The sequence below is a fragment of the Eschscholzia californica genome, unplaced genomic scaffold, assembly GCF_041429995.1.
Source record: "Eschscholzia californica isolate CP2 unplaced genomic scaffold, dmEscCali1.0.p SCAF_4, whole genome shotgun sequence".
NCBI classification, from domain to species: Eukaryota; Viridiplantae; Streptophyta; class Magnoliopsida; order Ranunculales; family Papaveraceae; genus Eschscholzia; species Eschscholzia californica.
This window is the reverse complement of record NW_028238461.1, coordinates 19,812,830-19,840,637: the sequence shown is the minus strand read 5'-3', so window position 1 is coordinate 19,840,637 and position 27,808 is coordinate 19,812,830. Positions and strand designations below refer to the sequence as shown.

Below are 27,808 nucleotides of genomic sequence, written 5' to 3'. Positions count from 1 at the left end.
AGTGCGTTTTCATGTTTGATATTGTATTAAGACTTATCTTTTGGTTAATTGATAGACATTCTTAAAGATTAAATTGCCGATAAATAGTATAAATTAGCTTAATAAGATCATGCAAAACGGATTTGTTTATCATAAAGAATTCATTGTTCTCTCTCAACTTGAACATGAACATAGCCAAGGCTATAAAATACAGCCTAGATAGAGAGAAAAGATCCTAGAGCTAAGACCAAAGAAAAAGTCTGTTATTTCTTCTTCATTTCCGTGTTAAATTGAATTTTATTTGATATAGAGTCGGTTTAACTGAGTACAGGTTGGCTATCAAAACAAGTTGGGTCCATAGCTCAGTGGTAGAGCATTTGACTGCAGATCAAGAGGTCACCGGTTCGAACCCGGTTGGGCCCTCTTATTTTTAATTTTTCATATTGTATTGATTTTTTTTCTCTTTTTAGTTGCTCTCCTTATATTATATTTACTAGGTTTTCGAAGGATCAATTTTTATTCTGATTTACACCAAAAGAAGGAAGTAAGAAATGAAAAGCGATGATGGTTACTTGTTTTTATAGGGAAGAGAAAACATAACAACAAAGTAAATAGTCTGTTCTCTCAAAAAAAAAAAAAAAAAGTAAATAGTCTGTTATATACGTTTGAAAATAGTCTGTTATATATGTTTGAGAAGATTCCAAAAAATTGTGGAAGTAGTTATTTTACGGAGATCAAAACCAATTATTGAAACTAATACCCTTTTGTTTTGAGTCGATTTACATGATAAAATTTTTATGTAATAGATAACCAGCTAAGCTATTTTATTATAATAGATATATTTAGTAATCTTCGCTTTAACTTATAGATTACCCTTCAATATACTCGAAAATCTTGAAACCAGAGTGAAAATAAAGTGGAAAATCGCAAGTGTTGTGATCTGGGCCACAAATTATTATTACAAAAAATATACTCAACCCGTCTTCTGGGACTCCCACTAGAACCACCTGTGAGAGAAACAAGAGTTTCTCTCTCCTGTCACATGTTCAGTCACGTGGAGAGAGAAATTCTTGTTTCTCTCGCAGGCGGTTCAAGTGAGAGTCCAAGGAGGCGGGTCATGTAGACTTGTTGTTATAATTATTGTAGTAAAGAAATTCTACATCCATGGAATGTTGAAGTATGATGTCTCTTGTAAAGGACTACATATCCTATTTCAGTGACACTGTTTTTAAGCCGTGAAACTCAAAAATGTTAAAACAGACAACATAATCTACAATAATTAAAATTTTATTAGAACAAAGTTCCTAGCTTTCAAGCGAAAGCAATCACACTATTAAACCACTAAATGGAACGATAGTCAAGTGTCTCTACTTAGACAAGTTCAAGAGTTATATAGCTCACGTACTACCATTGTCTACTGATAGTGACATAGCCAAATAGAAAGCCTTTTCTCTAATTAAATAACATTAACCATTTCTTTTTGTTAATTGTCAAATGGTTCAGAGTTGAGAATCCACAAACTTAATAACATGTGCTACAAATATCTTTTAACTATTTTAAAGCATTGCAATCTACTATGATTGTAGGTATAAGAAAACAATGATTAACATAATTAATATAGAACTCTCATCAAAAAAAAAAAACCTAATATTAGGTTTCTAAACAAAAGAACAATACATAGTAGGATTGTGATAGATGTATTCATATACATTTGGTAGCATCAAGGAGCCGCTACGAAATGTGAAGTCAGCCTTTTTATCACGAACTGAACACGCATATTGTGTCTTTTTGTTTCGAATCAATACTTATGTAGTTTCAGAAGAGTATAATTTCGCGAGAGTTTCAAATTGACTAGGTTGTTTGAAGGAGCGGAGTCTTTCAGTCGGAAAGACAAATAAATCAGTTCATAATGGTTGTATTAATACTGTCATCTTACAGAAATTGACCCAGATATTGGGTTGGTAAAAAGGAAAACAGTTGCAGTTAGTGCTGAAAAGAAAAAAAGAATTGTGGCTGCTGGGATTCGAGCCCAGGTCTCCACGGCCACAACGTGGAATTCTCACCACTAAACTACAGCCACTTTGGTGTCTCTGAACCGGAGAAACCTTAAGTATCCGTTTATAATTTGACTACTTATTTCAATCCCTTATTACTACTTTTTTGGTAAATTTGATCTAGGAAGCGAGTCAGCTTCAGATAACGAGTGTCGTTTTCGACGATCTATCTGATTGGATCTACTAGCCCTTCGTAGACGTGACATACTTTTAGTTTTTGTATTTGACGTGCCTCTATGCTACATAACATATGTAGACCCTCTACAAGAAGACTTGAAGAAATAAGAATTGAGCAGGTTTCAAGAGAAATAAATGATTCAGTGTTCTACTCAAATAACTAGACTTTGAGGGGAAGTAACAGTATCATCTACTTCGATGCTACATTATAAGGGTGTTGAATTAAGAGCATATAGTAACGCCTTTCGATTATTTAACTGAAAACTCTTCTAAGAGATTTACAACTTAATCGCAAAAAGCTCAGAGTTATAGTCGGAATTCGTAGGTTTGACATTAAGTTATAGAAGATGAATAGCTAAAACCTGCTCTTGCTTATCTTTTCCCTCTCTCTCTCTTCATCATCATCATTACGAAGTAGGAACCATCAATGCTTCTAACAATCCGCAATGTCTATCCAACTCTGGCTTCCCACTCTTTCTTCTCTGGTTCAACCTAATCGATTTTCAGAGAGAGAGAGAGAGAGAATAATGAAGGGGTGGGAGAGTTTGAGAAAGTCTAAAGAGATAAAGTTATGGGATGAAAGATTTACGACATGAGAGAGGACATAGGGCGCATTGGTGTGTGAAAATCACTTTTACCATGTAAAAGATGGTAAACTATTTGGGTCGATTTTCCTCCTTTTTTTTCATTTAGAAATCAATTTTCACATTCAAACTGACCAATCTTTTTTTTTTTTGGAAGTCGACTACGATCTACGTATGTCGTTACATTTGGCACTTGATACATCATAGATGTGATAAGCACGATAACCTCCCACTCAAACACTAATAAGACCGGGCCTATAGCCCAACTAGACAAGGCCTAAAGCCCAACTAGACAAGGCCTAAAGCCCAACAACATTATTTTCATCCTAACAATCCCAATTCAAATAACCAAAGATTCCACCTTCTCTGGGATTCGAACCTGGGACCTCCAGGGATTTCTGGAGTTTATGTCAACACCTGAGAACCACTTGGGCTACCAACCGTTGACCAAACTGACCAATCAAACAATGAAAATTTGATTTTCGGTTGAAAATCAATTTTTCCCTTTATTTTCCTACCTAACAAACAAACCCTATATGTCCCTTTTATTTGTTGACATGGAACACCATGTAGATTTTGATTCTATCATTTGTGGACGTAACTCCTAATGACAAGTTAAATTTGTGATTATCGAACTCAACCGATGTAATTGGCTAAGCGGGGAAGACTTATGGTTATAAAAACTTCAAATTTTCATCAACCTGTGACATAATTCATAAAACAAGTATACAGTTGAACAAAAAAAAACCTAAAACAATTCTATATTGTAAATAAAAGTTTCTTCTATATAAAATAAGTATTTGGAAACCTAATTATTAACTTCTTTAGGAGAAAATATATCTAAACCAAAAGAAAAGGGGAAACACCATCATTACACTCTCACTAATTTTCTTTCCCTAAGGGCCCTTGAATTTCATAATGAGGAATCAAATTTAACATTTGCCTGGTTCAACCATTCTCTACCCTGAATAAAAGATTCCACAGTAAATTTTGCAGCTTCTTCAGGAGAGATATTGGGCTTGTACCCGGCCCATTTAACTCTTTTATCAAGTCCAGCCCCAAGCCCAGTATTTGAGTACTCAGCATAGTAGATTGTGGATGGTGGGTCTGTGTTTGGTTCCCATGAAAGCCATCCAACTGGGTGAACAACCTCTCCTATATCTGTTTGCATGATCACAGTCGTCGAGAACTCTTTCCATGGACGGCCTAGATAAGTTGGAGTTGTCACGTTTCCGAAAGGAAGGATTGAGCAACGTTGGATTGAAATACCACTATTTTGATCTTCAATCTTTTTTCCTTGTGCTGTGATTGTGTTGACTTGATTAGGTAGAGGTTGCCTAGGTTGGATTTTACAGTTTTGAAAAACAACAGCTGCATTACCGAAGATGAAATCGATGGTACCAATGATATCACAATCACGATAGAACTGACGGTTAGAATGTGCGTAGAGAGTATCTTGATAAGCATCGAAAGAACATTCGTGGAAGATTGAACGGTCAGATCCAGAGCGTAGAGCCACGGCTTGGTGTTTCTCTGGTCCAGCAGTGTTCTCAAAACGTATGCCTTTAGCGATGAATCCCCTCCCAGTAACAACTGCAGAGAAATATCAATTTTTTATAATCTAATTTAAATGGACTACAATGTACAAACAAATCGTGTGCATAGTAAATCTAATTGATTTTGACACGCGTTGCGACCTACACACAGGGTTGTCAATACGTACAAATTGATTACCCGTTTGTCTAACTGGAAACCTAAGAGGGTTGTGTTGTCGGCTAAGTAGATGGAGTGGAATCAATTTGGAATCGGCTATCCACGAGTACCCCTAGGAAAGGACCTAAGTTGAATTAGTTTGGAATTGTCACCTTTGGAAACTATCTGGCGTGTGTATACGAAAAATGACACTATGCCCACTCTCCTTGGTGAATCCAGGTCTGGTGACGTGACCAGGCGAGATTTAGAGAGAGAAGTGACAAGATAAGGAAAGTTGGCTCCTATTGTATCAACATTGTGTGTATAATCTAATATCTATCAACACCAGGAAAAAAAAGGTGGAAACTTGGGTGGGATTCCATGTTGAGGGCTGGATTTAGCCTAAGCCATCCATAGATGAGGAGTCGGTTACCGACAACCCAATAATTAAGGGGTGGGGACGTGACAGTGTACTTGAGTGATCTTATACCCACACCATGCATGACTTTTTATGTTGCATGTCATGTGACCCTGCTTTTCATGTCTTCTCACTGTAATCATTAACAAACTCATCATCATCTTTTGACCTAATCTCTCCCTCTCTCTCAACAAAAAAAAAAAAAAAAGAAAATCTCTCTCTCTCTCTAACAAAACTACACTGTCAACCACTACAACAATCCATCTATTTGATGTGTGAGACTATGAGGTGGGTTTGTTTTTCCTCTTTCAACTAGAACCCAATTCTCTCTATCTAAAATGTGGCACAGTCATGGGCCTACCCTATTCATATTTTCACATGTATTTTCACATGTATGCTGCTCTATTCATATTTCATTTGTTTCATACGGATTAAGACTAGTTTTAGATCTCCATGCATTGAAATTGAGGTCCCAATACAAAAAGATTTGTTCTTAAAATGATGATAGACAACCATAAGTCAAACTCGAAGAGCAATGATAGAAAATAATAAGAGTGAAAAGACGCGCTACACCTGAATGAAATCAACTGTTCTTATTTTTGGATCAACTCTTATTTTTTCTTAATAAATTGTTCATTCCTACTCAGATCTGGAGTATGACTTAGAGCATCTCCAATGCAACACTCAACAAAAACTCAATTAATCCAATGTGTCAAGTATGAGTTGAGTTTCTCTTTCTTAGGTTGCACTATTGAGATACTCAATTCAAAATTCATCTCCAATGCAACACTAAAAAAAACTCAACATTTACTTTAAATTTACTTTTGGTTCTTATTTTAATATATAAAATGTTGATGTGGACCAATTGAGATACAACAATAAATGTTGAGATACTCAAAAGAAAACTCAATTGTTGAGTTTTCTTTTGAGTATCTCAATATTTATTGTTGCCACATCATATTGAGACACTAGTTGAGTGTTGCATTGGAGAGTGTTATTTGTCAAAAACTCAAGTAGTCCTATGTGTCAAATTGAGTTTTGTAAGTTGAGTGTTGCATTGGAGATGCTCTTACTTTTATATTATCTACTATAACCTTATCAATTCTTATACGCCTCCAAGCAGGGATAGTTAAATTTTTATGAATATTAGCTTAAAAAATAAGTGATATCTTACTTGATATAACAAAATACTTCACAAAAATAGTCTAATTTCCTCTTATACAACATGGGAAATAAAAGATAGAGAGAGAAAATACATACCAAAAGTGGCAGAGGAAAAAGTTGGAATCCCATCACGATTATTCAAGCTACCAGATATGATAGTCTTATCTTTCCCATCACCATACATCATTATATTCCAATGCCCCTTATCTATTATAACATTTTCCATATACTTTCCTTCTTTCACATATATTATTACCCTTGTTTCATTCTTCTTCTTCACTACCTCTATTGCTTCTTTTATTGTCTTAAAATCACCACTACCATCACTAGCCACCGTTAGATCTGGTCTTGGTTTTACTTCATCAAGTAATCTCCTATCTCTAGGATTTACCCACTCTGGAAATTCCGAGTCAACTCGTCCTAGTAATTTCCTATGAATCGGTATATTGAAATTCCCTAGAATTGTCAAGATCTTTGAAACAATTGACAAACTATTACTAGTTAACTCGGTTGAGTTCTTCATAGCGATCTTGACTTGGTCAACGAATGTTGACTTCATCTCAATTAGACCATCTAAACATGTCTCTTGATTTGTTATAACACTACTTAACCAAGTCTTGATGTTATTGATCTTGATTGTTGATAGTAAATCCTGATCTGGGTGAACTTCCATTGATGAGATTGATGAGTTTAATTGATCAATTGAATCATCAATGAGGGTTTTGCAGTCAATTAATGCATTGTTGACTCCGTCAACGACCTTTGACTTTTGATTCATGAACTTATCTGGTAATGAAGTGAGCTTTGAGACTTCATTAATGGCTGCCTTTAATGAAAGCTTGAAAATTTCTTCAGGGTCGGTTTTGCCTGATGGGTTATCGAGTGAAGAAATGCTAGAGAAACAAGATTCTGGGTATTGGGTAACACTACAAACGGCCTTGATCGATTCTACGGGTGTTATTCGAGGAGAAGAAGATGATGATGATGATGATTCAGTGTTGTTCTTGTGTACCATAATCCCGACAACAGCAGCGGTGATAACCGTTACTAAGACAATGACAGAAACTGATATGATAATCAGACGGCGTCTAGTCTTTTGCCGGAACGCTCTTTCTTCGGCCTCGTCGACTTTACCATAGCCTTTGAATGACTTGATAGAATCCATAACAGATGAAAATGGTTTTGATCTTTTTAGGGTGAGAATGTGAGACTGGTAGGAGTGATGGTTTTTTTGTAGAGAGAGAAATTATAAAGTAGAAAGAGAGAGAGAAAGGGGGAGTAGAATGGAATGCTTCTTATGGAAGATTGAAAATACTAATAATAGGTTTATGGCAGGAAGGATTATATAAGACAAGAATTGGGATAATTACACTAATTACTATTACTGAGTAGTAATAGGTCCAATTTACTTTACTAATAATAGATTTTTGCCAGTAATAAAAGTGGACGCGTCTATTTTTTCCCTTTCTTTTTTTTTGATGAAGGATTTTTTTTTTTTTCCCTTTCTTAGTTTTACAAATTTCTTTGTCTTTATTTCTTGTTTTTTTGCCTCAATGAGGTTTTGGTTGTGGCAAGAGGCTTTTTTCAGACCCATACTGTATATTCCTCTTTTATTTCTTAACAATAGTGTGTTTTATACCAGAGTTACTTTCACATGTGACACATATTTCCCAATAAAAATATAATGAGATTTCTGTTGAGAAAAGAAAGGAGAAGGAGGAGGAGGAGGAGTGGTTTCAATATGTCAAAGATGAATTACAAAACTCTATTATAGAGGAGAATTATGGTGTGTTTGGATGAAGGAATCATAAATCCGTGGATTCATGAGTCCTTGGGATTCATGATTCCACGGATTCATGAATCTAAGTAATATTTTTTTGTTTGTTTGACAACTAATAAGAATCCTATAATTTATTATTATTTAAGTATCTTTTCACGAAAATCTTTTTTTTTTTTTTTCCGGAAACCTTTTTTTCCGGCACCTTTTTTTCTTTTGGAAAAAACACGGTCTCTATCAAGCAAAATTTTTTTATAAAATTTCAGTCTTCGGATAAATATTTTTCGAGAGAAAAACAATTTTTCGGTAAAAAAACGGATTTGGAGGAAAAAAGTTTTTAAGGGAAAATCTGTTTTCTGAAAAAAAAATTAGATATTCGAAAAAAAACTTATTTGTGGAAGAATCGATTTTCGACGGAAAAAATGGTTGTCGGAAAAATCAGATTTTCCGAAAAAAAAATTTTTTGAAGAAAAAGATGATTTTTGGGGGAAAAAATCATTTTCGGAAAAAAAATACAATTTTTGAAAACTAAAAATATTTTGAAATTTAAAATAATTATTTTGTAGAAGGAAATATTTTTTCGTTGATTTTAAGTTTGAAATTTAGATTTATTAATCCAAAATACTAGCAAATTCTAGGGAGTAGGGTGAGAATTTGGTCAAATACAAATTTTGGAATCAGGTCCTAAGATTCTTGGTAGCCAAACAGAAAGGATTCATGATTCCTACCAAATCCCACTTTTGATAGGAATCCTACTTAGGAATCCTGCAACCAAACGCATCATAGTTTTCCAACAAAAACACAGAAAGTGGGGAATTAGTTAAGTATGTTGGAAAGAACGTTCGAACCCGTACCTAATTCTTAACACTTATACTCTAGTTTAACTTCCTTCTAACACCTCTCCCGGGCCGACCCTGGCTACTAACAGACCCAAAACACATTATAAAATCGAGGCAACGTCTTGTTTACTATGGTTAGATGGTTGAATTACATTTATGAAAAGGTTAATTTAATTAAGATGTATTTACAGAAATAAATTAATCTTTTTCTATAATAATAAGAGTTATTTCTCAAATAGCCCCTAACTTTGTGACCAGCTTCCTGCCTAGCCCCTAACTTTATCTAATATTCTCATATGACCTCTTTTTTCAGTTACCGCGAGCACACTGTTAACTAGTCATCACCTTCTCTCCTTCATCTCATCTTCTTCGGCGAAGGTCGCCGGCCGGCGACCTTCAACAATAAAAAAAAAATTTCTATTCTCTCTCTAAATTTTTTTTTTTTTTTTAAAATCTCTTTCTCTCTAAAACTCCAGCGAAGGGACCCCTTCGCCGGAGTTTTAGAGAGAGAGAGGAGAGAGATTTAAGTTTTTTTTTTAGAGAGAGAGATAATTTTTTTTTTATTGTTGAAGGTCGCCGACCGGAAAATTGGCCGGCCGGCAACCTTCGCCGGGGAAGATGGTGTGGCAGAGAGAGAAGATGAGATGGAGGAGAAAAGGTGATGACTAGTTACCGGTGTGCGAAGGGTAACTGAAAAAAGGGGCTATATGGGAATATTTCATAAAGTTAGGGGCTAGACAGGAACCTGGTCACAAAGTTAGGGGCTATTTGGGAAATAACCCTAATGATAAGCAGGAGAAGGCTAGAAGCCCCAACCTTTTACGAGGCAAAAAGACAAAAAATAACTAGGAAAGCAAAGAAAGAACTAATCTTAATCTAAATTTTGGAGTTAAAGAACCTTTTGATTTTGTTGCTAGACTTTTTTCTTAATTTTTTGCCTTGAACTTTAGATTTTTACAAAGAAAGATCTCACTATGTTGTATCGAATGAATTGTACTTATTTTTTTTTTATTATTTGTATATGTTTGACTTCGACCATAAAAAGGAAAAGCAGGAAAAAAAAACAAAAAAATATTGAAGTCATTTTGTATAAAGATTTTTGGTTCATACTAATCAGTTCTAGAAGTTCCGACGTGCAAAATAAAATAAAAATATATAAAATTGAGAACAAAAACTCATATTAATAAACCTAATTCATAGAATGTAAACAAATTGAAGATGAAAGTCAGAAGGTGGCCTCAATCATGGGTCACTTACATGACGCAGGACAAGCAAGAAGTCACTCCACCCTCGTGTCTTTTTTTTTTTTTGTTGAGAACTCCACCCTCATGTCTTGGTTGTTCATTTCACAACTATAATATTATCCTATTGTTTTTTTTTTTTTTTTTTGAAATAAACATAACATAAAACCAAGCGTTTGACCCCATTACACGAACAGACCAAACGGAAATAGCCACATAAAGGGTTACTAGAACAACCCATTACAAATCCAGGACCAGAATGGAAGAAGCAAGAGAGTGAGCGTCACTGTTGCATGAGCGGTGACAGTAACCCACTTCAATCTGTCTGTCCATCACTACATCTCTTAAAGCCTTTATTTCATGCGTGTATCTCCATGGGACATCCATATCAACGGTGGACACTAGGTTAATCAAAACCCTAGCATCACCTTCCATTATAAAAGACTGGATTTCCATTTCAGCCGCTACCTCCACCGCACAAAACCCTCCCTGTATTTCACTAAACATTGGTGATTTAGCTTCTATTTCTTTAACCCTCGACTGGATCACCTCTCCTTTCCAGTTTCTAGCAATGGCCGCACAGGAAGCTCTGGTGCCAGTATATGCTCCGTCAAAGTTGATTTTGATTTTACCTTGAGGGGGATGACACCATCTGTTAACCTGCAACATGTTATTGGGTGAGTGATCTATAGAAAAGGCAGGGATGTACCTGAGTGATTCTGTCGTTTCCCACCAGCACCGATTCAGATCTGGATCCTTTTGATTGAACAACTTGTCGTTGCGAGTTTTCCACCAATTCCACCAAAGATAAGTAATATTATACCACTCCTTCTCATCAATAGGTTTTCTAGTAAGAATTCTTGCTAAAACATGAATGGGATCTGTATCTATGTGATGAAGGTATAAAAGATTGGAGACATTGAGCAACTCTCTGTATTTAGGGCACTCCCCAAAGAGATGGTAAGTATTTTCTTCAACTCCTGTCTCACATAGTTTACATAACATATCTGTTGGAATTCTTCTTCCTATGTTGCTAAGGGTTGGTATACCATTGTGGACCATCTTCCAAATGAAGTTCTGTATCTTTGGTTCAATCGATTTCATTTTACAGAATTCCTTCCAAGGGAAATTAGTGGCCTGAGGAGACATTATAGGTAAAACTTTAATTTCTTTATAGAAGGATTTGGTGTTAAATTTACCATTCTCGGTTTTCTGCCAAACAAGCTGATCCCTTTGAATATAAGGAGAAAGTTGAATTTGTGTGATGGCATTTACTGTAGTAGGATGAAAGTGGTATTGTATTAGTGGTAAGTTCCATTGATGATGATTTGGGATAATCAAATCAGACACCCAAAATATGTTAGTAGGTAGTTGGTGGATCACACTAGGGATTTTAGTATCTGAATTAGGGATCCAAGGGTCGGAAGCAATCTTAACTCTTGATCCATCGCCTATTATCCATAGTACATTATCAAACAGAGTCCCTTTTATATCATTGATGGCCTTCCATAGTTCCGAGGATGTAGTTGGTCCATTTTCATGCCAGAAGTCGTCAACTTTTAAATACTTTGATTTTAAGAGTCTAACCCACACTGCATTGTCCTCTGTAATAAACCTCCATGTCAATTTGGCTATTAATGATCTGTTAACCTCTTCAATGGTTCTAACACCCAGTCCTCCCGACTGTTTAGGACTAGTGATAATGTCCCATTTTATAAAATGCATCTTTTTCTCCTCATTAGTATGATCCCACCAGAAGTTCCTTTCTATTTTTTCGAGGTCATGAATTACTGTCTTTGGCAAGAGATGAAAACTGCAAGGGTAAGTAATATAAGAGGATAATACTGATTTTAATAGAACAGTTCTGCCTGCCTGTGTAGTATATTTTTGCTTCCACCCACTAAGTGCATTACTGAATTTCTCCTTCAACCAATTGTAACTTTGAATTTTGTTCCCTTTTTTGAGAATAAGTGAACCCAGATATTTCTCTTGATCTGTCATCAATGGTGCCGAAAGGTGTTCGACAAAGTGATCTTTCATCTCTTGTGGGACTCCCCTGCTAAAGATAATGGAGGACTTATCAAAATTTACCTGCTGGCCCGAGAACGCCGAGTATTGATTCATTAGATGTGTGATGGCCTGAAGATTGTCTTTATTTGCTTTTCCAAAAATGATTAGATCATCTGCGAACAGCAAATGTGTGATGCTGGGGCTAGATGTTCTTACTTTGTAACCTGTAAATAAACTCTGAGACTCATAATAATCAAATAATAGAGAGAGTGACTGGGAGGATATAATAAACAGGTAGGGAGATAAAGGGCATCCTTGCCTGAGGCCCCTAGAGGCCTTGAAATCTCCAATCATCGTCCCATTAAGTTGAATATTAAAACTAGCAGAGTTGATGCAGGACATAATAAGGGCTAGGAGAGAGCCCTTAAGGCCTATGGCCTTTAAAATTATGTTGAGATAGTCCCAATTGACCCTATCATATGCTTTCGACATGTCCATTTTTAAAGAAAAAACACCATTTTTCGAAGTGTTATTGTTCATAGAATGGAGAAGCTCTTTAGTGATGGTAATGTTATCCATGATCTGCCGATTTGGCACAAAAGCATTTTGCGCCCAAGAAATACAATTTTCCAAGAAAGGTCGAAGTCTGTTGGCAATAATTTTAGTGATGAACTTGTAGACCGTATTGCACAGGGATATCGGTCTAAAGTCCGAGGCCTTACTCGGATTCCTAATTTTGGGTATAAGGGCGATGATGGTCTGGTTAATAGTGGGATCGATTGAACCTGTCGTAAAAGCCTGCTGGATATAGAGAGTCAAATCCTTTCCGATTAAGTCCCAATTGTGCTGATAAAAGAAGCATGGTAGCCCGTCCGGACCCGGACTCTTAATCGATCCCATTGTCAAGACTACCCCCTTTATTTCCTCAAAAGAAGGGATTCTGGAGATATGGGTCAGGTCTTCAGCCGAGATCACCTTAAAAGCTGCAAGGATTTCGGTCGGAGGCAGAGAAACATTCTCGGCCGTAAACAAATTCTGAAAAAAGCCAATAAATTCATTTGATATTTCGCCAATTTCTTGAGTTACCTGACCTGTCCCTAGGGTAAGTTGTTGAATAGTATTCTTCTGTCGACGTGTGGACATGGCAAGATGGAATGCTTTAGTGTTCCTGTCGCCGTTATGAACCCATCTCGATTTGGCCCTTTGTTCTGCCTGACAACGTTGAAGATTCTCAAAATACAAAATTTCTTCCTGAATTTTACTTTCTGTATCCAGTATATCTGCATTAGACGTAACTGTCTGTATGTCCAATAATCTTTTTCTAAGGATAGACAACCGATTTTTGACAACTCCAAAAGTTCTTCTGCTCCAATGTTTAATCGAGTGTTTGACTAGTTGTGTTTTTTCCGTGAATGAGCCTTCAATGTTTTGCCATTGTTCTTCAAAGACCGATCGATAAGCCTCATGTTTAGTCCAGAATACTTCGAATCTGGATATAGTTTTAGCTGGGCTGCCTTGAACTTGAAGCTTAAGCAAATTTGGGCAATGATCGCTGTTATATCTTGGTAAATGGAATACTCCTGCCTCCGGATATTTCAGCAACCAATCATCATTGCAAAGTACTCTGTCTAGTCTCTCCTTTGTTAGGTGATGTATAGCTTTGCTATTAGTCCAGGTATAGGCCGGACCATTGAACCCCAGATCTATTAATTTTGCTTCTTGAATGAATCTCTGAAAATTATTCAAAAACGGTATATTAGTATTGGCACCCCATTTTTCAGACCTATTAGCCAAGGCATTAAGATCTCCTAGACAACAGAAAGGGTTAGAGATAGTCCGAATCCTATTCAGGACATTATTCCAAAATGGTTGTCTATTGTGGACCTGCGGGGGTCCATATATAAACAAGATATCCCAATTAGACAACAGATTGGGATTAGACACAGTAGCATGAATAATATTAGGTGAAGAATAATGGATAGTAAGATTAATGTCTGCCTTCCAATGAAGGAGAAGACCTCCACTTCTGCCTACAGAAGGGACAGAAAAATATTTAACTAAATTACATTTATTAAATTGAACAAGCGGAATATAATTAGAAAGTCTCGTTTCGGAGAGGAACACAATAGAGGGATTAGTCGAACCAAGGAACTGAAATAGAGTATCCTTTGTCGGGGTGTTCCCAAGTCCCCGACAATTCCAAGCGAATAGATTCATTTTGAAGACGGCATTTGGGTTGCCGGCACCCGTTCTGAAACATCAACGTTTTGCTGAACTTTATTAGTCTTTTTGAAATGTCTTTTGAGGCAGACTTCAGCCAACGGCATTTCCTCGTCCATGTCCACCAAATTGGTAGAATCCTGTCCGGGTTGACGATGAGTACTTTCATTATCATTGGAGAACAAGTCGTTGGAGTAAGTAGATGTAGATGTGACTCCTTTTGTAGTTTGGATCTTACATCGCTTAACCTGGCATAAACTAGAGATCAGATTTCCACAATTAGATCTGATATCAGGATATTTCTCACACACATTTTCAACCCCAATATTATTGTCATTATGTAATTTAATATTGCCAAATTGGGGGAGAATATCCAGGCCGAAAGAGCCCAGTTCTTTGATAGGATTTTTGGTCGAAAAAGGCACTTTAAAAGATTCTGAAAATTTTGGAGTCATGGCCACCATAATCTTATTTCTTTGTTCATCTGTAAGATTCTGTTTAAGGAAATCATTATATGCTAACATGGTGTTACAGAATTTAATGGAGTGGCCCATAATACCACAAAAAAGGCAAAACCTAGGAAGCTTTTCTACTCTGATTTCAATAGAAACAAGTTTATGATTTGAGAGTTTTAAATTAACTCTCGGAATTAATGGCGAAATGACACTTAGTTCAACGCGAACCCGACCAAAGAAGCTCCATTTCATGGCCTCTTCCGCAGTTGTGGGAATGTAATTTCCCAAGGTAGAGGCAAGCCTATTTACTATGGTACTGGTTAGGTGGCTAATCGGAATTCCATGAAATTGGACCCAAAACCAGGCTGACTCAAAAACATGGTCTCCCAGAAGTTTGTCCGGCTGACATTGTTGAAGGATGATAAGTTCATCCTGTAGAACCCAAGGCGAACTGTCAATCGCTATCTCCAACTCCGTCGCAGTGCAAAACTTAATGAGGAAGTGATTGTCCTTGATCTCAGTCATGGTAAACTTGTTTGGTCCGTGTATAACCCTGGATAGCCGAGACATAGCCTGTCCAATCTCTATCTTCTTAGAACTTTGCATCCATATAACACCATATTTAGTAACATCCGATTCTCCTGTCGGAAGGTCATCTCCCTCGACTGTAATAGGAGTTTGTTCATTTGTAGTTAAAGCTTCGAATTGATTCAAGAATTGAGTGTTCGTAGGATCCATGATAATGTAGAACTAGCGAAACAACTTGGAACAAATACTGAAAACAACAAGGGGAGACTAAATCTCACTCGGGATCTCCTAAAGAGCGACAAAGGGTGGATTCACTGCTTTATTTAAGCATGAATCGAGAAAAAACCCTAGAAAAGGGCTGAGAACCGCTCGATAACCGTAAGTAAAGTAGAAAGTAACTGAAAAAGGAGAAGTTAAAACACTTTAATTTAAAAATCGCCACCAAAAGAGGAGGCTCCGGCAGAATACACCAAACTGTAACTGAAAACTCCGCTGCAGAGAAAAAAAAACTTTGAAATTCAATATTATCCTATTGTTATAACTAGGATATCTTTTAGTTTTCTCAAGAACACCCCCCCCACCCCCCCCCCCCCCCCCCACCCACCAAAATCTCTCTTTCTAGAAATCGTTTCTACAGGAAAAACTCTCTGTTTCTTCGTGTTCTTCGATGGAGGGAGGGGTTTTTCCGCCGGATCCTCTTTCTTTTGGAAGGGGATGTTACCCGTTTAGTGTTTCTATTCCTTCATCCATCTATTTAAGGTATTTGAAGTATAACAAAGAGGAAAAGAAGAAAGAAGATGAATTCATTGTTTCTTTAAGATTGATCGGATTGGAGTTGATTAATTCAAATTCTCTTTTATGGGATGTGACATCAATTTTAACCATCAGGGTCTGGGCATCTTCTTTGATTTTGATATTTTCTCTCTAATTGATTAGTAAGATGGTGAAGGGATAACTCCGATTTCCATCAATTTACATCTTCGACAAGGAGTCAGTCATACGAGATATGTACAGTTGTTTTCCAGAAGAAATCGCCGATGATTCAGTATTTCAATGTAATTAGTATACTGATTTTGGCGGCTCTTTATTGGTGGCGGCGGTGATTCTCTCGGCTGGGGGCACTTTTAGTCTTAGTTCATTAATATTGTCGACCTTTAGGGTCGTTTCTTTGAGTCTGTGTCTTGCTTAATTTCTTTCCCTTCATGAGACACTTTACATTCGAAGGTTCCGTGTAGAACTTTACGTTGTAACTCTCATGTAGTTCTCAGAGGAATAAAAATTCTTATACCATGTAATGATGTGATCGATTTCACTATGAATTTTATTGTGGTTTTACTAAAAAAAACTAGGATATCTTTAAGACTTGAAAGAGTTGGGGTCAAATCGACTGATTTGGTCGCTTTGGGTGGGGGTGGGGCCTGCACCTCTCTTACACTAAAGAGAAAAAGGAAATTGCACAACCGTTACCCCTTTAACAATGAGTTTTTTTTTCTTTTTTGAAAATTGACTACGATCTACGATAGTCATTACATTGGCATTGACACATCAAAGATGTGTTAAGCACGAAATCGCTGAATTCAAACTCTTACAAAGAACGGGCCTATAGGCCAACTAAACTATGACCTAAAACCCAACAACATTATTTATACCTTAATAGCCCAAGTTCAATAAACCATGGAAACCACCTCTTCTGGGAATCGAACCCGGGACCTCTTGGATTTTGGAGTTTATGTCAACACATTAGACCAGTTGAGCAACCAAGTTCAATAAACATGAGGTTATCTTCTTATACTCCTCCCACCCCACCCAAATTGAATCATTTATAAAGAACAAAGTTACAAAAGTTTGGAATTCAGACTAACTAACAAGGGAATATGCTATCATTTTATGAACACATTTGACAATTGAGCAGAAATAGAAACAAATTGAATCAGTCACACCATAACACACAAGATCGTGGACGAAATGGGTTAAATTATATGGTGCTACCAATGTCCATGCGTGGCACATTGAGAGTCTTCTCAAATTTTAAGGGGGTTGTTCATCATACCCCTTCCTTTTTTATGCTTTCATTCAGTGTAGTTTGATTGTCTATTCAACGATTTACTTTTTGGACTTTCAATTTTCTCCCATTTCTTGTCGCACGACGCTTGCATGTTTATAAGAGCATCTCCAATGCAAAACTCAAAAAAATCTCTATTCGTCCTATTTGTCAAGTTCCAATTGAGATTCTCACTCCTAGGTGTCGAAAATAGAGATCCTCATTTCTTGTATGTCTCCAATGCAACACTCTAAACTCTTTTATTTTACTTACGTGTCATGGTTATTTTTGTAAAAAAAATAATTAGTTATTTTGGAAATATACGAAGACTTGATTTCTATTGGTTGAAATTTAAATATTGATGAGTTGGACAATCAGAGATATCTCAAGAGGACACTCTGAAAATAGAGTGTCCTCTTGAGATATCTCTATTCCACTCTCGACACATCATCTTTGAGATCTTAGTTGAGTTTTGCATTGGAGATGATTTTTTAAGAAAAACTCAGAAAATCCTATGTGGCACTCCGAATTTCTAAGATTGAGTTTTGCATTGGAGATGCTCTAATTGTCCCACTTATTAGTGCGGGTCCCACATTTATAGTCTCTTCTGGGACCACAATTTCTTCCATGACTACGTATTCGCCCATGGCCTATATTTTATTTTTTTGTTGAAAGCCCATGGCCTATATGATATCGGCGCATGTGATTCAGGTACTTGTGCGAAATCAACTGGACCTGTTTCGTGGGTTTTCAATAAAATTTTGTTATTTTATTCAGCCACAAGGAACACATGTTCTAAAGTCGGAATATTTGCTGAAACGACACTCTCGATATGTCATCTGTATGGCCATATCGGAGGCCTTGAAAGTGGTTCATGTTTTAGCAATCATTTGTTCATGTGAGACAGGTTCCCCATATAATTTTAACTGTGAGGTAATCCTTTGAAGAATAGAAATATATTATAATATTGAAGAAAAATCCTGAAGACACCAGTTCAAAATGTCAATAGATCTTCTATAGTTAAATATTTCAACTTCATACCTTTATATATGTTGTGGCGTTGGAAAATAATGGAGAACGCACGATACAAATTAATTGATGATATGACTTCTCATACATGATGTAGGTTAACATGCACTTAGGTGTCGTTTGACAACCAAAAGTAGAAGTACTTTTGCTTGTAGTAGAATTTCTTTTGCTTTAAAAAAGTAAAAAAGTTTCAAAAGTATATTTGGCAAAAATGTTACTTATAAGTAAAAAAGTCAAAAAGTTAATTTGGTAACTCAATTTACTTTTGATAATTTTATTTTTCTTTCTCATAGAGATACTTGATTTTAATCGAATTTGTTTATGATTTCCACGATTACTCTCGTATACGAAGTAGTGGTGATATTGGTGGTAGTGGTGGTGCGATGAAGGTATGGTTACGGGGTGCGGTCAGGGTCGGCTCAAGTAGTTGGGAGGCCTAAAGCGAAAAAAAAATTGGGGCCCTTTTAAAAAAAATCAATTTTTTGCCATAACAAATAAATTAGTATGAAAAAACATAATTAAAAAAAAAACTTGATTGATGTGTATAATTCATTCTCACACTACTTTCAGTTGAATAATTGAAGTGCAGTACAAGAATTTGGACATAAAATAGAAAATTAATTATAAACCGAACACTTATAATCTAATCGAATATTAGAACCTATAAATTACAATTGTAACAAAAGAATGTTTAGTTCAAAATCAAATATAACATTTACCAGCTAACTATTGCATTATGATATATGACTATGAATGCTTATTTATTGATTCGAAGAAAATAAGATTTACATGAATAGATTTAAAAACATACCTTATAAAAGAGTAAAGAAAATCCTATGAAGAAAACATATAATAATTATTATTTGTTAAAACCTAATATTAATAATAATAAAATCAATACTTGTTCTTCAATGATAAGATATAAATTGATTATTTTTGAAGATATAACATAATACAGTACTCAAATAATAGAAAAAAAAATAAAAAAAAGATAAAAAAGATAATTATAAAAGCAAGATTGAAAAAGAAAAAATCATTACCTATTGGTAAAGTTGAGAGATAATTGTTAGAGATTTTCTTTTTGTTGCAAGAAATTATTAGAAATTTAGATTGACACAATGGATGGGAGATAACATACTTTTTTTCATAAAGAAATAGAGCAAAAATTTAGAGGGTGCTTCTAAAGGCACCTGACCAAACAGCTGTTAGCATCCATCTCTGTTAGCACCAGGCCCAACCGCTCTATTCTCTGTTAGCACCAATCAAGTATGTAGGCACCGGTCCTTTATCTGTTGACCCTAACCCCTCCATCCATCTCTCACAAAATCCATCCAAAATTGGGAATTTGAAACTTTCTCTCTCTAAGCTCTTAAAAAACCGAATTTTACCCTCATCAAATCGCTCATAATCTCACGAATCTCCCTCAAATTTTGCTGAGAATAAGTCATTCGACTCTCTAAGTCTTAGAATCAAGCATCATTTGGTGGAGACGAAGTTGAAATCAAGCTACAATTGCTCCTTCAAGGTTGGTTCAAAAACCCTAACTTTTTTAATTTTTTTGAATAAATTTGTTGTTTGATTGATTGGGGATGTTAATAGTGTGTTGTAACATGTTTAGATTGTTGTATTATATCATTTCGAACATATTTAGAGCCATTTGTGTGAGTGTTTGATGTCCAAACAAACTGCCCTAGATCTATCAAGCTGCTGGAACGACTCGGACGGACTGGTCCAGTCCGTCCATGTCTTCCTAGTTACGGATCAGCTAATCTGTGGGTTAGTACAAAGAAACGGACTCCCTTTCCAGTCCGTGACGGACTGGGTAATCCGTTTCGGACTGAAAGGGCCCGGATTACCTGATCCGGGACCTGGGGTTTTTTTTTTTTTTTTAAATCTTTCATATTTTTCTTTCTTTATTTTTCTCATCATTTTTCCTTCATTATTTGAATGACTTTTTTTGTAGCGATACGTGCCTATAAAAAGTTATATTTGAATGACCTTTTTTGTAGCGATACGTCTAATTTTTCCTTCATTAATTTAGAGTAGGAAAACATATTTTGATTATTTATTGTTTGTGCATCACATATCCGCGTATTATTCAAAAGTTATTATGGCACCACGTAAGCAACGACGAACGCAAGGAGATGAGAACGAAACAGAGCCTCCTATTTCGACAGCAGAAACAGAAGTAGGGGGGTCATCTTCATTTTCAGCCCCGTACTCTGGAGGTCCGATAAATCGTGCGCTTCTACCTTGTTTCAAGAATCATGTTGCTTATACGATTTGGAACAAACCGGTAAGCAAATATTATTTTTTAATTTTAGTAGTTATGATAAAATTTTGTTAATCATCAATCTAAAACAATATCTTTTTTATTTTCAGGAGAGGCCGGTGCTGAAGTTACACAACCATGCGTCTGCCGTAGTTGTGGGTACTGTTTTGAAGAAGACGAATGGGTGGGACCTGGAAACTGAGTGTCAAAGTGTTCGAGAGAGAGTCCGGAACACAGGATGGACCCACATCGCCAAATATTCATACACCAAGCAAGATCGTGTTCTACTCTCGGCATTTACAGAGCGGTGGTACGAGGACACAAATACTTTCCACATGTCGTTCGGGGAGATGACGATCACGTTAGAGGATGTGCATCGCATATGTGGTCTTCCAATTGAAGGTAAACCCGTTGTTCTGTCCAAGACGGATGATGAAGATTTGAACGATGACGATGACGATGACGATGACGATGACGATGATACAAAAGATCCAGATGCATTACTAGTCTCTCATTATTTACAATTAGATTACGAAGGTGTAAAAATGCACTTAGGTAAATCTAAGTCTATGGAGCTTAAGTGGTTGAGGGAGCAATGCAGTGGGTCGAAAGAGGATGACACCGACCTTGTCAAAGATGTTGTTGCACGGGCATACCTCTTGCATCTTTTTTGTTGTACTCTTTTTGCTGATAAGAGTGCAACTAAGGTTCCTATTGTCTATCTATGTTATCTGAAGAACTTGGATGATATTTCGACTTACTCGCGGGGAACAGCGGCGCTTGCCTATCTTTATCGGCAGATTGGTTTTGCTTCGAGGGCAGGAAATCAATTGGCTGGTTATCTTACTTTATTTCAGGTAATTTCATATTTATTTTTGTCTCTCAATTATTTCTTTATTATGTTAGAGTAGCGAATAATAAATGTGTATTTAACATTACATTTGTAGGCGTGGATCGATGAACACTTCAAACTTGGGGTGTCTGTTCCCAACCCAAAATATGATCCTACATCTAACGTGCCCCGGATGTATAGATGGGAGCAACACATTTTGAAAGGCAACAAGGCATGTGCTCTAGGAAGCACTCGTGAGCAATTGGACGGTCTGACCGAGAGAGATGTATGTATTTTATTTATTAATTTCTTCCTGTGTTCTATAATACCTGACGTATGCTATAGGAATCACTCGTTAAACGTCTGTATCATGTAGGTCATTTGGGACCCATATCGTCCCTTATTGTCTGGTGATGCACTACCACTTCCTGAATACTCTTTTTACAGTGGTTGCATCGCGGTTAACGATATTGTCGAGCCCTATCACCCTGATAGGGTGTTAAGGCAACTTGGGTTGGTTCAAGTCATCCCTAAAGAACCGATTCGACCAAAAAAGGTGTCGAAGGATGGAAATTCTAAAAACTTTGGTAATGTGGCTTCTTATTGGGGGCGTTGGGAAGATCACCTACTAAACATGAGTGATAGACCAAAGGAGGTATCTTTAGCTCCGTGGGAGGCAAGCGCTCAGTATAACAATTGGTTCAAGAGAGTATCTCACCCGTTTGTACAAAACCCAGCTTTGTACAAATCCAATAGACCAGGACAGTACATAGGTTCGGTATCGTACTACGTGAGTATTCGATTTATCATTCTTTTGTTTTTTTTTACTTTTGAATTTGTAGCTATAATTTGTTACCTAATTTGTTATTAATCAATTGTTGCTTTTTTAGAGAGATGGAATTGATCGTGCCATTGTAGCGATTCAAGCGTCTGACGTTCCGTTAGGGCTTGAAATCCTAACTAATGCGAGGGCTGAAATGCCGCTTCCCGAATGTCCTCATCCACCTCAACCAGAACCCGAACCAAGAAGATCGTCTAGAAAAACTACGGTGAAGAAATCGAGGAAATCACAAAGGGAATGAAGTAATATATTATCCCATATATTATGGTTTAGAATCTCAAGGGTAGTCTCGTTATTTTGAATTGCTTTTGTGAACAACGGTTACTTTTTTTTAACTTCTTTTGTGAACGATGTGTATCGTACATTTTGATCTATGTTTGAACATCGTTACTCTTGTTTTAACAAGTTTTAATATCTACCGTACATTTTGATCGATGTAAGAACATCGTTATTCTTGTTTTTTTAACAAGTTTTAATATCTATCAAACTGTAACGACTCTAAGATCTACCGAACGGAAGGTTTAGAAAACGCCACCTTAAGTACCATTGTTTGGAAAAAAAAACCCGTACCGATTGGATCCGTGCCTTCCCTTCTCAGGTCCCGGATCTATGGATCCGTTCCCTTCAACAAAGTGACGGATCTCTGAATCCGTGACATTGTTATAAGAAACGGATCCACAGATCCGTTTCTTTCTAACAGGAAAACAGTAACCCCTGTTAGAAAGTAACGGATCTCTGGATCCGTGACATTGTTACAAAAAACGGATCCATAGATCCGTTTCTTTCTAACAGGGGTTCCTGTTAGAGATTGACGGATCTCTAGATCCGTCTCTTTGTGAACAGAAACGAATTCAAGGATCCGTGACCTGTATGAAATTCCTGTTTTTCTGTTTCTCTTCGATTATAAACCCAAAGAAAAAAAAGTTAAATAACGAAGACAATTAATCATCTAAATTTATTCAAATATTAAATCAAAAAGTTTGTAACTCGGTATTTCAGTACACCTTAATCATCACTTAAATTTATCACATTACTACTTGGCTCATTCGAATTATCATGAGAATAAATTTTTTTTCCATCCTAGATTCTATCTCTAACAAGTTCAAGCCAACCCGTTGCCTCTAGCGATGCATACCTAGACCATTGCGGTGCAATGGGAGGGAGTATAGAATCTTTTTTGAGTTTAACGTTCATAAAGTGACCACCACTATATGTAATGCATGCAATTTTATAACCCTCAGAAGGTGGACCACTAAGTAAGGGTAAGAAAGTTGTCGAACAACCGTAAGACAAATGAACTAATATGCAATTGAAGCTACTCGCCACAACTATACTAGTGTACGGGTGAATGTAGAACCAATCTTCCGGACATGTAAAATTGAAGTTGTTCGCTGCATTTAATGTTTGAGTGTATTCTCTTATTCCAAACATCTCTTTATAGAGTGTGTACTGATCCTCAAGTTCTTTTATGACATTTTCGCGAACTTGTTTCCAACCATCTTCTAGTGAAAACCCAAGTCCTTTACCAACGGCATGAAACCCACAATGACCATCGCCTGACACATATATAATGTCATCCAAGAATGGATCCATAACTGACAGAATCTGTCCTTTGTATCTTTTAAAATTGGGTATGGTTGCTTTCGGTGCTTTGGTTACTTTGTTAACTTTACGTACTGTCTTAGTGGAGGGAACACATTCATCAACACACTTTGCATATTCGAAAGCAGATGGGTTCCTCTTAGTAGATTTTGCAGCTTCTTTTTCTTTTTTTCTCATTCTTCTTTGTTTCGGAGCCCTTTTTGTCTTTGTTTGTTGCAATGGCTCACACAAGTTTGTGATGACCGGAAAAGAAATTTCCCTCAACTTCTCAGGTATTGCGGCCCTCTCAGCATCACTGGATTTATCCCACATTAAATAAAGGTGCTCCATCTCATGTGATGCGTCAAGATCACTATGAATCGGCGGAGTCGGGTTAATGGATAGCTTGGTCCACTAAGGGTAAATGATGTCCTTTGGACATACCTTATCTTGATTCATCAAAGATACCATCTCATGAGCACAAGGGAGGCCATAGACATACCTTAGAACACATCCGCAATTTTGAACGTTAATATCAATCCCATTTGCACGGTCGATCTCATCTACCATAAGATCTAATGCCGCGTGCGAGACATAACCACGTAGCTCTTTAAAAAACTTGATTTGATGCCCTTCCTTCACCTTAATACGACTGTGCTCAAAAGATGTTATAATTTCACATGTCTCGGTTTCCGTCATGATATGCATAAATTCCCTTCACGTAACATAGTTACCTTCGGAGCTACATAGATATCTCTTCAATTTGGAATGAGCACCTTCCACACGATTTGTTGTAGTATTTCCCATGTGAATAACCCCGTTAGTCCATGCAGTCACAAATCTCTCTTTCAATCCCAACCAGGTATCTTGAACATAACTAACATCTTTATGATGTGTGTTTGATCAAAACTTCACAAAAGTTTCCACCGCCTCATTATAACCACTTTCAGTCTCAGCATACATGATAGCTCGAAACATTGTCATAAACACATTGAATTTTTCTTGTTTGAAATGACCTTTGACTTTGGCTACCACACACTTGTCGATGTGGAAAGTACATAGCAACCTTTGAGCATTTGGAAAGACTTCACCAATGGCGTTAATCAGTGCAAGTTCACGATCGGTAATAAACACGATTGGCATTGAGTTGGGAGGAAACAACGTCCGCAAACGATTAAGGGCCCATGTGTACTGATTAGTTGTCTCCCCGTCCATAAATGTAAAGGCCGCGGTGAAGGATTTCAACGTAGAAGTTACCCCGACAATCTCAAGCAATGGCTTGTTAAATCGGTTGGTTTTATACGTACAATCGAGCAATAACACGGTATGGAAACTCTGTAATAATCGAATACAATTAGGATGTGCCCAAAATAGATTTGTTACCTCATCAGTGTCTTCGTTCTTTGAAAAATGGTAGACGTAATGGTGTTCCACCAACAACTTAATGAGTTGTTGCATCGGACTCCTTCCTTCTTGGTTTTCCATACGTATGTTCGCACGTGCATTGTAAATGGTTTTCAACGTTGATGTGTTATCCTTGAATTGTTCATGAATTTGAGAAAGAATTTGAGCTGGCTTCGAACCAATTTTTAATAGATGTTTCACAACAGCTTTTTCATCGGGTTTCAACCTATTCACATATGCGTGACCTAGAAGACTTTCAGCTAACTCGTGGTTATGGATTCCAGACACAACTGACACTTTCCACGTGTCATTAACCCCCGGTATTCCTTTGAGCTTGAACGGACATTGACATTTTTTGGTGCTCGATTTCCTTTTCTTTATAGGTGGTTGATGGGATTTTGGAACTAAATCCTTCTTCTCATGTGAACGAAATACTCCACTTCTTTCGCAACATAATTCTAACCGGGGTTTCTGTCCACCTCTTCTATTACCTGACCTGGAGGTCAATACTACAAACTTATGTTTTCTCTCAATTTCTTTAGCCCAACCGATTAACTCCTCTTTAGTTTGAAAAACATCTTCAGTCACAAAATACTGACCAACATCAATACTAATAAATTGACACCCATCATTTGAAGGTCGATTTTCTTCTCAAGCATGGTATTCCTCTTCAATAGGAACAATATTAAGGTCCGGAATCTGTCAAAAGGTGAAAAAAAACATAAAAATCACTTAAAGAAAAAAATATCTTCGGGATGGAACGGACTGAACGAGTCCGGGATTTATCAGATAAGGACGGGTCAGTCTGTCCGTCCAAATCTACAAGAGCACGGACTGCCCAGTCCGTGACATGTCATTTCTAAACGGATAGTCCGATCCGTTAAGGACTAAAAAGTACCGGACTGGTTCAGTCCGTCCACGTCACCGAAGTTTCACTTTTTTTTTTTCAAAAACTCACACAACACGTATAAAAACATATAAAATAAGGTCGGGGAATGGTTGTATACCTCATGAGAAACTTCTCCTTGCCCGGAAATAGGTGAAAGAGTTGGAATCGATGTAGTTGTTAAATTTTTAGAACTCTCTTCTTCCATGGTTAACTTCCTAATTTCTTTTCAAAAGATGATATAAGGAAGCTATAAATTAGATGTAACACAGTTTAATGATGAATAAATCACCCGGATTGATTGTTTCGAATAAAAGAATAGTCGCCGGTAGGTGTCGGAGACGTTGCCGTCGCCGTCGCCGGAGAATGTTGCACTCTTTTCTAGGGTTTTGTTTTGGAAGAAGAATTGATTAGGATTCCTTTTTTGTTGGAAGAAGAAGATGGAAGAAGTAAACGAAGGTGAGCGTCACCCACATTAAAAACCGGTGCTTATAGAGACCTCGGGTAAAAAACCATTGACTTGAGTCAACAATATTTTTGGATGCTAACAGCTGTTTGGCCAGGTGCCTTTAGAAGCACCCAAATTTAGAAAGACACGAGGAGAAAGAATTAAGGTTAGAAACCTCTACTGCCGTAGATATTGAATTAGATTAGGTTAGTTTCTTATTATGGGCCCACCATGTATTGGTTCTTATTAATCCCTTCCAAGAAGGTACAGCAAGAAGAGTGGCCACGACTTTCGAGGGGAGGTCTTAGTGAGTTTTTTATTGACTGGGTTTGGGTTTCATATTTTTACAAGGAGGTGCTTTTAGTTTATTAAACTTTTGGGGCCCTTTCACAAATTGAGGCCCAAAGCAGCCGCTTTGGATGGTTTGGGCCTGGGTCGCCCCTGGGTGCGGTGGTGGTTGAGGTTTGATGGTGGTGGTGGTAGAAGTATGATGGTGGCGGCGGTGGTAGTTGTGGTGGAGGTATGGGTGGTGGTGGAGGTATGGTGGTGGCAATGATGGTGGTGGAAGTATGGTGATGGTGGAAGTGCGGTGGTGGTGGTGGTGATGGTGGAAATACGGTGGTGGTGGTGGTGGTGGATAAGGTACGTAAGTGATAGTGACGGAGTTATGGTGATGGTGATAAAGGTGGTGAATAAGATATGTAGGTGGTAATGATGGAGGTATGGTGGTGGTGGTGATGAAGGTACCGTAGTGGTGAAGGTATGGTGGTGGTGGTGGTGGAGCTACGAAGTGGTTGTTGTCGAGGTGTGGTGGTGTGTGGTGGTGTGTGGTGGTGGTGGTGGTACGAAGGTGGTGGTTAAGGTGTGGTAGTGGTGGTAGTTGAGGTAGGGTGGTGGTAGTTGAGGTAGGGTGGTGGGGGAGGTGCAATGCTTGTGGTGGTAGTGGGGGTAGAAAGGTATGGTAGAAGTTTAGTTGTGGTAGTGGAGTGGAGATAGACAAAAAAAAAATTCCTCAAGTAAAATTCATGCATGCCTCAAAAAAAAATTACTTTACTTTGAAGTCAAAAGCTAAAAATTTTAACTTGAAAAGAAAGTCAAATTTTAACTTAATTGAAGTCGGTAATTTTTGCGTATCAAACTAACTTTTTGACTTTGCTACTTAAATAAGTAAAAGAAGTAACTTATTTTAGTGTTGCCAAACAACACCTTAATCTCTTTGTGCATCATAAACGTAATTAATTGTTATAATCTAATACAACATGCTAAGATCATCTACAATGGAACAGTCTAAAGTGCAGTTGCCAAGTGTCAAGGAAGATTCTCTTTCGTAAAAACA

The 27,808-nt window shown here is 37.1% G+C and overlaps 3 protein-coding genes and 2 non-coding genes across 5 annotated transcripts; 1 reads left to right on the top strand and 4 right to left on the bottom strand.

The window, feature by feature from the left end:
- The first annotated feature begins 330 nt into the window (after positions 1 to 330).
- TRNAC-GCA (transfer RNA cysteine (anticodon GCA)) lies at positions 331 to 402 on the top strand. The gene has a single exon. It is a non-coding gene; the product is annotated as a tRNA-Cys (tRNA).
- Positions 403 to 1,987: 1,585 nt separating this feature from the next.
- Positions 1,988 to 2,059, bottom strand: TRNAH-GUG (transfer RNA histidin (anticodon GUG)). The gene has a single exon. It is a non-coding gene; the product is annotated as a tRNA-His (tRNA).
- A 1,499-nt stretch (positions 2,060 to 3,558) lies between these two features.
- Positions 3,559 to 7,387, bottom strand: PME1 (pectin methylesterase 1). Its single transcript, XM_086637189.1, has 2 exons — positions 6,165 to 7,387; positions 3,559 to 4,387 (listed from the first exon to the last, which is right to left on the bottom strand). Exons 1-2 carry the CDS (start codon positions 7,231 to 7,233, stop codon positions 3,708 to 3,710), a joined length of 1,749 nt encoding a protein of 582 aa, XP_086493315.1. The 5' UTR covers positions 7,234 to 7,387; the 3' UTR covers positions 3,559 to 3,707.
- A 15,846-nt stretch (positions 7,388 to 23,233) lies between these two features.
- LOC147543495 (uncharacterized) lies at positions 23,234 to 23,932 on the bottom strand. Its single transcript, XM_086635454.1, has one exon. The coding sequence runs from the start codon at positions 23,930 to 23,932 to the stop codon at positions 23,234 to 23,236; it is 699 nt and encodes a 232-aa protein (XP_086491580.1).
- Positions 23,933 to 24,637: 705 nt separating this feature from the next.
- LOC147543494 (PKS-NRPS hybrid synthetase cheA-like) lies at positions 24,638 to 26,232 on the bottom strand. Its single transcript, XM_086635453.1, has 2 exons — positions 26,146 to 26,232; positions 24,638 to 25,732 (listed from the first exon to the last, which is right to left on the bottom strand). The coding sequence occupies exons 1-2, from the start codon at positions 26,230 to 26,232 to the stop codon at positions 24,638 to 24,640; spliced, it is 1,182 nt and encodes a 393-aa protein (XP_086491579.1).
- Positions 26,233 to 27,808: the final 1,576 nt, after the last annotated feature.